At 37.0% G+C, this 10,000-nt stretch overlaps 1 protein-coding gene across 2 annotated transcripts; it reads right to left on the minus strand.

Annotated features, from left to right (window-relative positions):
* Positions 1 to 3,706: 3,706 nt before the first annotated feature.
* LOC120276180 (pyruvate kinase, cytosolic isozyme) lies at positions 3,707 to 9,604 on the minus strand. 2 transcript variants are annotated; one of them, XM_039282907.1, is made up of 4 exons: positions 9,509 to 9,604; positions 9,140 to 9,405; positions 4,905 to 5,366; positions 3,707 to 4,802 (listed from the first exon to the last, which is right to left on the minus strand). In XM_039282907.1, the coding sequence occupies exons 2-4, from the start codon at positions 9,395 to 9,397 to the stop codon at positions 3,990 to 3,992; spliced, it is 1,533 nt and encodes a 510-aa protein (XP_039138841.1). In that variant the 5' UTR covers positions 9,398 to 9,405; positions 9,509 to 9,604; the 3' UTR covers positions 3,707 to 3,989. The 2 variants fall into 2 exon arrangements, with proteins under 2 accessions (XP_039138841.1, XP_039138845.1); XM_039282911.1 differs by having other exon boundaries at positions 9,140 to 9,414; positions 9,509 to 9,580.
* Between the last annotated feature and the right edge of the window lie 396 nt (positions 9,605 to 10,000).

Genomic DNA, 10,000 nt, shown 5'->3' on the forward strand with positions numbered 1-10,000 from the left:
TCCTCTGATGTTCTTACAGCTATTGTTCTAATGTTTGAGCTGATATAAATAGCTCTTTTATTTGTAACAACTCTGAATCAATGAAATTAGAAGCTTTTCTCCTCTAGATCTTGATCTCCTCCTCTAGACTTTGTTCTTCTCCTTGATTCTTCCTTGCATATTAGGCAGCTGATTTTGAGATATTTGCTTATTTGGTGAAACTGAATCATGGCAAGAATGGATGTCCAGCATCTCAGTTGCAACAGAGAATGCATCATAGTACTGTGAATTTCTTCAGATCATGGATGTTTTCCATCAACTCCTATCAGAAAAAGACCCATGACCCATCGAAACCCATTTAACAGTATTGTGAACTATACTTGAGCCCAGAAACAGTACATGAACGGTACTGTGAATAATACCATAGATGTGGGGTTTTGAATCTACACTTGCTTATGTGCTGCCAAGTGTCTTAATCACTAGACTAAGCAAGTGTAGGTGTTTAATATGTTTTCTATTATTAAGAGTTATAAATGATTGTGTTGTTTTTAAATTTTACTTGGTTATTAATAATTTCAACCAATGAATTTCTTACTTTTTTAAGGGGTTTTTTTTGTGTGTATTAAGTTGATTTACTAAGTTATTCTTTAATGATCATATTTATCAAAAAAAAAAAAAATTGTGAATTATGATTAAATTATTTTAATGTTTATTTATTAATGAGACAAGTTCTTAGGAGAATTCCAATTCAGGCAAGAGCAATGTAATTAGAATACTCTAGTTTTATGTTCATTCTTGGAGTTTCTTTGAAATTTTTGAAATCCACAAAATATCTATTTTCAAAAACTTATTTTTAAAATTAAATATTATATAATATATCTATCTATATTATATCCGACTATGCTATATACTAATTCTTTCTTTCATCATTAACCTCCATAGCTATTATTTTCTCTACATTTTATAAAAAATAATTAATTATAAAAGTTTCATATATATATATGTGGAAATTGCCAAAAACACCTTGTAAGTTTGCAATATTGCCAAAAACACCCCGTTAGTTTTGCACTCCTCAAAAACCCCTTCTTTTTGAATACAATGATTTTTTAAACCCCCCAAACATCTAATAGTGATTGATAGAGTTAATTTGGAATTTTTTTGGACTAAATTGTCCCTCATGTGGAAGTTATGGCAAGTGTGACGGGGGTTTGACTATAATGCCCTTGGGTACAATGAGTTTCTATTTGAAAAATGAAGCTTCTATTTAAAAATATGAGGTATGAGGTTCCGTTTAAAAAAATGAGTTTCCTGCTTTAAAAAATGAGTTTTCTATTTAAAAAAATGAGTTTTTTTGTTTAAAAAAATTGAGTTTTTCTGCTTAAGAAATGAGTTTTCTATTTAAGAAAAGAGGTTTCGTTTAAAAAAATGAGGTCTCTGTTTAAGAAATGAGTTTTTCCGTTTAAGAAATGAGGGTTTTTGTTTAAAAAAATGAGGTCTCTGTTTAAGAAATGAGTTTTTGTGCGTGTATTTATCACCCCCAAAAATCTCTTTATCTGCGGTTGACTGGGCCAGTGAGACAAAGCATGCGGCTCACAATCACAGTCACGTTGCATGAAAGTGGGATTTCATGTTCAGAGAAAAAAGTGCAACCTTTCGATGCCTTCGCTCGACGACGAGGAGCATGCGGTCTTCCCAGGTCAACGACTGAAGAAGATGAAAGAGATGAGGTCGACGGCAGGGGAAGACGATGAAGAGCGAAGACGAAGAGCGAAGACGGGCGAGATCGAACCCTCATCGGCGCCGCTTCCTCCCTCCGTTCCTCGTCACCGACTTAGGCACCATGGATCCAAAACCCCGGAATGATCCCTAACCCTAACCCTATTGCTATCCATGTTGCGGTCTCCGCGATCGAGAATAGTTCCGTTCGAGTTCGACCCTCGTCTTATCCGAGCGTCGCCATCGAAGACCTCACCACTCCGACCGCCGAGGAACGTCGCCAACCGGATCGCCAACGCCGATAAAGATTTCTCTTTTAAGACCCCACATGAGCAGGCCACCTTCGAGATCGCTCGCCCGGGATCCGGAGCTCGAGACTCTAGCGTTGCAGCGAGATCGTGACGATGAGATACTCAATGTCCCTACTCAATGAGGTCTCTGTTTAAAAAAATAAAGCTCTCCGTTTAAGAAATGAATTCTCCGTTTATATGCTTGTTTGTCTTTTTGTTTAACTATCGATGTTTTACGTTTAATATATTGCGTTTACGTTTAAAAAAAGTGCTTAAATATCGTTGTTTCTATTTAAATATGTACGAGTGCAACCTTTCGATGCCTCAGCTCGACTGACGAGGAGCATCGCGGTCTTCCCCGAGGTCGGCGACGAAGAAGATGAAAAGAGATGAGGGTCGACGACGGGGAAGGCGATGAAGATGAAGGCGAAGGCAGGGCGAGATCGAACCCTCATCCAGACCGCTTCCTCCCCTCCGTTCCGTCATCGACTTAGGCACCATGGATCCAAAACCCCGGAATGATCCCTAACCCTAACCCTATTGCTATCCATGTTGCGGTCTCCTGATCGAGAATGGTTCCGTTCAAGTTCACCCGTCATATCCGACGTCGCCATCGAAGACCTCACCACTCCGACCGCCGAGGAGCGTTGCCAGCCGGATTGCTAGCGCCTAATAAAGATTTCTCTTTTTAAGACCCCACACGAGCATGCCACCTTTTCGAGATCGCTCGCCGGGATCCGGGCTCGAGACTCAGCGCTCACGCGAGATCGGCGACGATGAGATACTCAATGTCTCTACTCAATGAGGTTTTCGTTTAAAAAATGAGAGTCTTTGTTTAAAAAATAAGCTCTCCGTTTAAGAAATGAGTTCTCTGCTTTATATACTTGTTTGTCTTTTGTTTAACTATCGATGTTTCGTTTAATATATTGCGCTTTACGTTTAAAAAAGTGCTTAAATATCGTTGTTTCTATTTAAATATGTACGAGTGGCCAAGATTAATTGGTTTTATATCCAGGATTAATTTATCATGTAAATATTTGTTTTTCCTGTTTAAATATTAATGTTTTTGTTTAAAAAAATGAGTTTTATGTTTAAAAAATGAGGTTTCGTTTAAGAAATGAGTTTTCGTTTAAGAAATGAGGTTTCGTTTAAGAAATGAACCTCTGCTTTAAGAAATGAGTTCTATGTTTAAAAAAATGAGCTCTCTGTTTAAGAAATGAGTACATGCAAAAAGGAATGCAAAAAAGAATGAAAAAAATGTATGCAAAAAGGTTTAAGGGCAATGATGGAATTTTATAATGCAGGGGGTAAAAAGGAAGTGAAACAATAAAGGAAGGGTTGTTTGAGGTATGCAAAACTCACAGGGGCTGTTTGGGAAGTTTTGAAATTATTGAGGGGTAAACAGTAATTTTCCCATATATATATATATATATATATCACTGGAAATCCTTTGTTTTTCAGGAACTTGACTTCTTCGTTTTAATTTTTTTTTTCATTTTCATGTTAAAAAGTTAAACCAAAATTATCATAATCAAATCACAACCTTAGTTAATAACATGAGTGACGATTCCAGAAAAATTATAGATAATTAAAAGCACCTGTAAAAAGCATAATATTTCAAGAATCTATCCATATAAATATATATATATATATTTATATATATATATATATATGTAAAACTGTTTGACAATTTTAAAAAAATGCATGCAAAACATGAGATATCTTCAATCAATAAAACAAAATTAATGCAACACAATGAATAAGTTTCACAATCCAAAATCTTCTCCAAATCCCTAAGACCATTTCTTAAGGATGAATGGAGTTCAAATCTCTCAAGTAAATTATGGTTAAAAAGACTATGACATATAGCCTCCCTTCATAGAGGGACATGTGAAGCAACACAAGCTACAAAAGCATATAACAACAGGAATCATTTGTTCATTCAAAACAACAACACTAGTAGACCAGACACCATCGACATAACGATATTTGTTTTGATTGGTTTTACTTGACAATGCAGATCTTGATCACCGAAGCCATACCGATACGGTGAAGAACCACAACAGCATCACCAGCCTTGCACAGCTTTCGCTTAACCGCAGACTTTAGAGCAGCCTCCAGGATCTCCTCCGTCGACTCTGAATCTGTTGCCTTGGCAGATCCCTCTGCCAGCAGTGGAATCAGACCCCTGTAGATCAGGCTATGTCTTGCCGGACTTTCATCACTGACCATCCAGTTAAATGTGTCAGTTGTCAGCACTGGAACCACCACTGAAAGGATCGGTACTGCAGGCCGGTACTTTGCCACCAGCTTGGCGGTGGTTCCACCGCGTGTCAGGACGACGATGAGTGCTGCTCTCGCCTTGTTTGCAGTCCGAACAGCTGAGGAAGCCAAGCTTTCCAAGGGACTCATTGGCAAGGGTGTGCACCTGATCATCTCCTTGAAAATGGCTCCATAATCAAGGGAGGATTCGGCTTCAATGCATATCTTGGCCATGATCTTGACTGCAATCTCAGGGTAAGCTCCGGCTGCGCTCTCACCACTAAGCATGACACAGTCAGTGCCATCAAGGACTGCGTTGGCCACATCGGTTGCTTCAGCACGAGTCGGGCGAGGGGACTTGATCATTGACTCAAGCATTTGTGTAGCTGTGACAACAGGCTTCCCAGCAAGGTTGCATTTGTAGATCATCATCTTCTGAGCAAGGAAGATCTTCTCAACTGGGATTTCCATCCCGAGATCACCACGAGCAACCATGAAAGAATCTGTCTCCCTCAGAATCTCATCAAAGTTTATAACACCCTCTTGGTTCTCAACCTTCAGAAATCCCCACGTCAACAACATTAGACAGATTTAGACATCATGCCAAACAATGAATTCAAAAAAAATCTTCATGCAAGATTTGGATTAAGAACAAACCTTTGACATGAGTTTTATGCGCTTTGCGTGAGGCCCAAGAACTTGTCGAACATTGACAAGATCGGATCCCTTGCGGACAAATGACAGAGCAATCATGTCAATGTTATTTGGAACTCCCCATCCCAAGATGTCCTCCTTATCCTTTTCAGTTAGAGTTGGAAGATCCACCACAACACCAGGGAGATTCACATTCTTTCTCTCACCCAACATCGCGGTATTTTGACATCGGCATCTGACTGTGCCACCTTCGGCGTCGCATGAAAGGACAGTAAGCGTAATTGTACCATCAGCACACAAAATAGTATTACCGGGCTTCAGATCCACCGGAAGTTTCTTGTAACTCATCGTGATCGTCTTCTCATCTCCCTTGAGACTGTAATCGGTGCTCACAGTAATTTCTTGGCCCTCCTTTAGCTGAATGGGTTTGCCATCCTTCAAAAATCCAGTGCGAATCTCAGGTCCCTGCAACAATAGAACCATGAGGGCAAGACAAATGTAGGTTCTCTGCAAGAAACTACCAATAACAAGCAAAATGGCTTGCAATTCCAGAAATTTGGCCAAATAACTGCGCCAGCTTGAGATTCTTTGTTTATATTAACACATTCAGTTTTTCACTTTATGAATTCAGACAACCATCGCTACAAGAAAACAAGTTGGAACGACAGATTGTTTGCATAGTTGGCCATTTGGATCATTGATTCATTTAAATGAGATGGAAGCATAAATTAGAAATAAATATGTACCAAAAATTAATTATTCTAACAACAAATCAGAAGAACTAATTCAAACAATCACATTAACATCACACTATACCTGACAGTATGTTAACTAATTTAAGATTTTATATGCAATATTTTAAGCATCAGATTTGTTTTTAAAATGTTAAAATTACTATTGTCAGGTCACATCCACACAATGCAAAGTCATCCGCTGAAGCAGCATAAATCATCACAAAACCCAGAAAAACAGAGATCCTTTAATAAGTGAACAGGTGAGTAAGACGTGAAGAGTACATAATAGAATGTAGCAAAGAACCAGTGGATAGCATGAGAATTCCATATGAAAGACAAACTAAATATCACAATGTAAAGGAAACAATGCATAAAGCATTAGATGGCAGAATGCGAAACAGAAATACCATTCAAGTATCAAGATCATGAAAATTATGCTTCTTGAACTAGTGTCATTAAGTTAAAGTTGTAAATGCAAGATGAGGACAAAAACGTTCCAATGGTGCGTTATGAGTATTTAAAGCCAGGATTCCCACAAAAAAAAAAAATGCTGATTACATTATTCATTTTTCTAAGCATGAGAGGGTTCATAAATGTGAGATTAATACCAATGCTTTTCACATTTAAACCAAGTTCTGAATAAGTCAAAAAGGTCTTCAAATTTACTCATACAAATAGCCATGGTAAATTAGTAATAGCAAGCTGTAAAATAATTACATTGTTGAAAGAGTTGTTCTAAATCATATATCTTCATAAAGAAGGGTGGCACATTTTTTATGGCCAGGACATCAATGTACCCGCTACATGCACTTGTTTTTGAGATATTTATTGACATACAAAGTTAAAAAGGAGATTAGAAAATTCTGACCCAAGAAAATTTTGGATTAGGTCAAGAATTAGGATCAACACACAACCACATTTTGGGCTTAAACCAAATAAATCAAACACAAGCAAAGTGTTGGTTACGAGTTGTCTTATTTGAGTGACACAAACCTGGGAATTAATTTTAGAGTTGAAGCCGTTGTTGGTCCCTCAAATGGAAACATTTGTTCATTTTGCTCCTCAAGTAACATAATTGTTCAAATTAATCCTTGAAGTAAAAGGTGAATGTTCGCTTTGGTCATTTTGCCAGTTCCGTCAAACGCATGGAGAGAACTGTTAGTGGCTGACAAGGTTACTACTCTAGCATTGGCCACACGCAAAATTTAAAGAAAAAAATGAAAAATCTATGTTATCCCAAGGGCTGATGTGGAAAAAATATTAAAGATTGAAAAAAATCAAAACAAAATTTTATTTAGTTAAAAGGATATCGTAACATATATGAAATTCAAAAAAATTGAAATTGGTTCACTTTTTTTTGTGTAAAACAAACTTAAAATTTAATTTGCTCGTAGATTTTTTCCACAAAAAAATGATTGATTTCTACCACAAGGGTTAATGTGGATAAGTTGGCCATGTAGCGTGCCATGTCAGCCACAACATCAGCCATAATAAAATTCTCAGCATATGGTTGATAGAATTAGACAAAAGGATCAAAAAGAACATTCACCTGTTACGTCAAGGACTAATTGTAAATTCTTTAACTTACCAGAACAAAACAAACAGTCCCGTTCAAGTAATAAACTGTGGCTTAACCGATAATTTTAACCAAGTATCTACCGGCTACCTTCAAGTGAACCATGGTGAACTTGATCCTGATTTTTCCAACTACTTTTTCCTGATTTTCCCAACTAAAATTGTTCAACTACTGCATAATGACCCTTTTCATAAACTTTTCTTAATTAGTACCTATCCCCTGCATTATGAAATTAAGAAAGGCTTCCTATACCTCCAACACATGAATTCAATAAATAACAGATACTATTTGGTGAGTTTTTATTCAATACTACCTTCAGTCGGTTAGTTTTTATTCAATACTATTTGGTGAGTGCCATTAAGCAATAAATAACAGATACTTTATAATGAATTCAAACTCCAACACATGATAGAACTTATATATGAAAAACTAACTTGTACTTTAAATGTAGAATTAAATAACTGCTAATTTCTGTTTATGATGAGGGATGTAAAACATTGAGGACTATCTGAGTTTGCACTAATAAGAAAAGGAGAAGGTTTTCTGATGCGAAATAGTGTTAGTTAAGCCCAATAACATCACTGGAAAGCAAAGCAGCTCTAAGTTTAGGGGATATCAACCTCATAATTTGATCAGTGAGAGAAAATTATGCCATGTAAGGTAATAAGCTGCAAGAAATTGGACAATATGAAAATATAAATATTCTACTTGTTTTACCCTGTAAATTTTGCAGAAGATATCTCAAACATAATCTTCTTCAATTTAATATCAGTATCCCTTGGTTTTCAAAGACTGATTTATGCTGAAAGTTTTTTTTTCCCCTTACAAAAAAGTTGTTTATGAGCACTCTCAATATTTTTGATCATAGTCCTTTGCTAACAAATTAACAAATTGCATTCACTCACCACACAAACAAAGGCATCAAGGAATTACTTTTGATCATAGTCCTTTGCTAACAAATTAACAGGCCAATGTCAAGTAAAATCCTGAAATTGAACAGCTACAACAATGTCACTAGATCTAAACATAGTTCTGCACTTTGCCTTCAACAAACAAGTTTCTAGATTTACTTGGTGGTTCAATAAAACAAACTCATTCAGCACTAAGCAGAATGCTGCATGTGTTGTTCCACTCATTTTTTATCTAATAGGACAAAAAAAAAATTGAGATTAAATGCTTTTACAAAATGGAGTTTATTTTTATCCAGGTGCATAACTCCTGCAAGCACACAATCATTACCCATTGGATCCCATCTATACTAAAAAGCATCCATTGTCCATCAAAAGGATACAAACACTGCAAAACATGTTTATAAACAGCCATTAACATACAAAGAGCCAAATGCCCTTAAGATGCCATCAAACACAGCAACTAAATCTATCTAAAAGGCCACAAATAACAAAGAGAAATAATATTATTGCATAACCATTTAAATTTAGGTAAAGAAAAGCGAAGAGACTTGCAGAATACAAAAAAAATTTCTTTAAAAAAAAACAGATTGCATACACTCAGCCAATTCCCACTAAAAATTGCCTATGATTGGTAAAAACAAGATGAGAAAACAGATGAAGCATACAAGAAAACAAATTGCATGACACATTTTCTTTCAACCAAAAAGCAAAAAACGTACAAGACGAAGAAGTTGAATTCACGAAACCAATTTCGGATTCATAAAAAATCACTTCCAACGAATCAATACGGCTATGTTTCGATTAATAGAAAATGACAGCAATATAAAATAAATAAATAAAAGATAGCTGGTGAAAAAAAAAAGAGCACAAAACCATACAAAAATATTTTCTTCCACCCAAACACACAGACACAACAAAAAACAATTTTTTTTCTTCAAAGACTTCAATCCAAAAACAGCAAACTAGAAATCAAAGAAAAATAACTTAAAAAAAGGGGGGAAAAAGGAGGAAAAGGACCTTCGTGTCGAGCATGACAGCGCAAAGGATCTGGGTGTTATGCATGGCGGTACGGAGATTATCCAGCGTCTCCTGGTGATACTCATGGGTTCCATGGGAGAAGTTGAAGCGCGCAACGTTCATGCCGGCGCGCAGCAGCTTCTCAAGCATCGGCACCGACCTCGAAGCCGGCCCGAGCGTACATACGATCTTCGTCTTCGGCACCCTCCCATCACTCGGAAGCTCCTTCAGTATCCCTTCTATATCGATGTTCGACATTTCTCCACCTATAAACCCTCAAAAAATGAGAAAAAATTCCAAAAACTAAGAACCCTAAACACAAATTCAAGAAATCAAATGGATCACTAATTGAAAAACCAAAAATATTACCGAAATCGAAGAACTTTGTTCCTCTTTTCTTCGATTTCTCTCGCGATTGGATTCGAAGCAACGAGGAATGAAGAAGAAGGAAGAAGAAAAGTAGGGTTTTGGGAGAGAGAGAGAGAGAGAGGTAGGCAGCACGTGCTGACACGTGGATGGAGACAGGATATTCTAGAAGGATCTAACAGCAAGATGAAGGAATACAAAGCTGAGTACGAATCTTAAGGCGAGTTTGATGGTGATTGGAGTGGTTGTTTCTAAAATTCGTCCGACTGGGATTAGATGAAAGGGGAGTTAGGACAGCACGTGGTTTCCTGATGAAACGAAGGGCTGTTGCGGCACCGTCAGTACGGATCTCGAGGCAATGTTGGGTGGATTAGTGTGAGAGGATTTAACAGCAAGAGGGATTGATACACGGCCAGACACAAATCTTGAGGTAAAGTTTACGGTGATGAGAGTGGTTGTTTTAGTTTTATGTCCGACCGGCATAAGGTTAGATGT

The sequence above is a fragment of the Dioscorea cayenensis genome, chromosome 2 (assembly GCF_009730915.1).
Source record: "Dioscorea cayenensis subsp. rotundata cultivar TDr96_F1 chromosome 2, TDr96_F1_v2_PseudoChromosome.rev07_lg8_w22 25.fasta, whole genome shotgun sequence".
Lineage (NCBI taxonomy): Eukaryota > Viridiplantae > Streptophyta > Magnoliopsida > Dioscoreales > Dioscoreaceae > Dioscorea > Dioscorea cayenensis.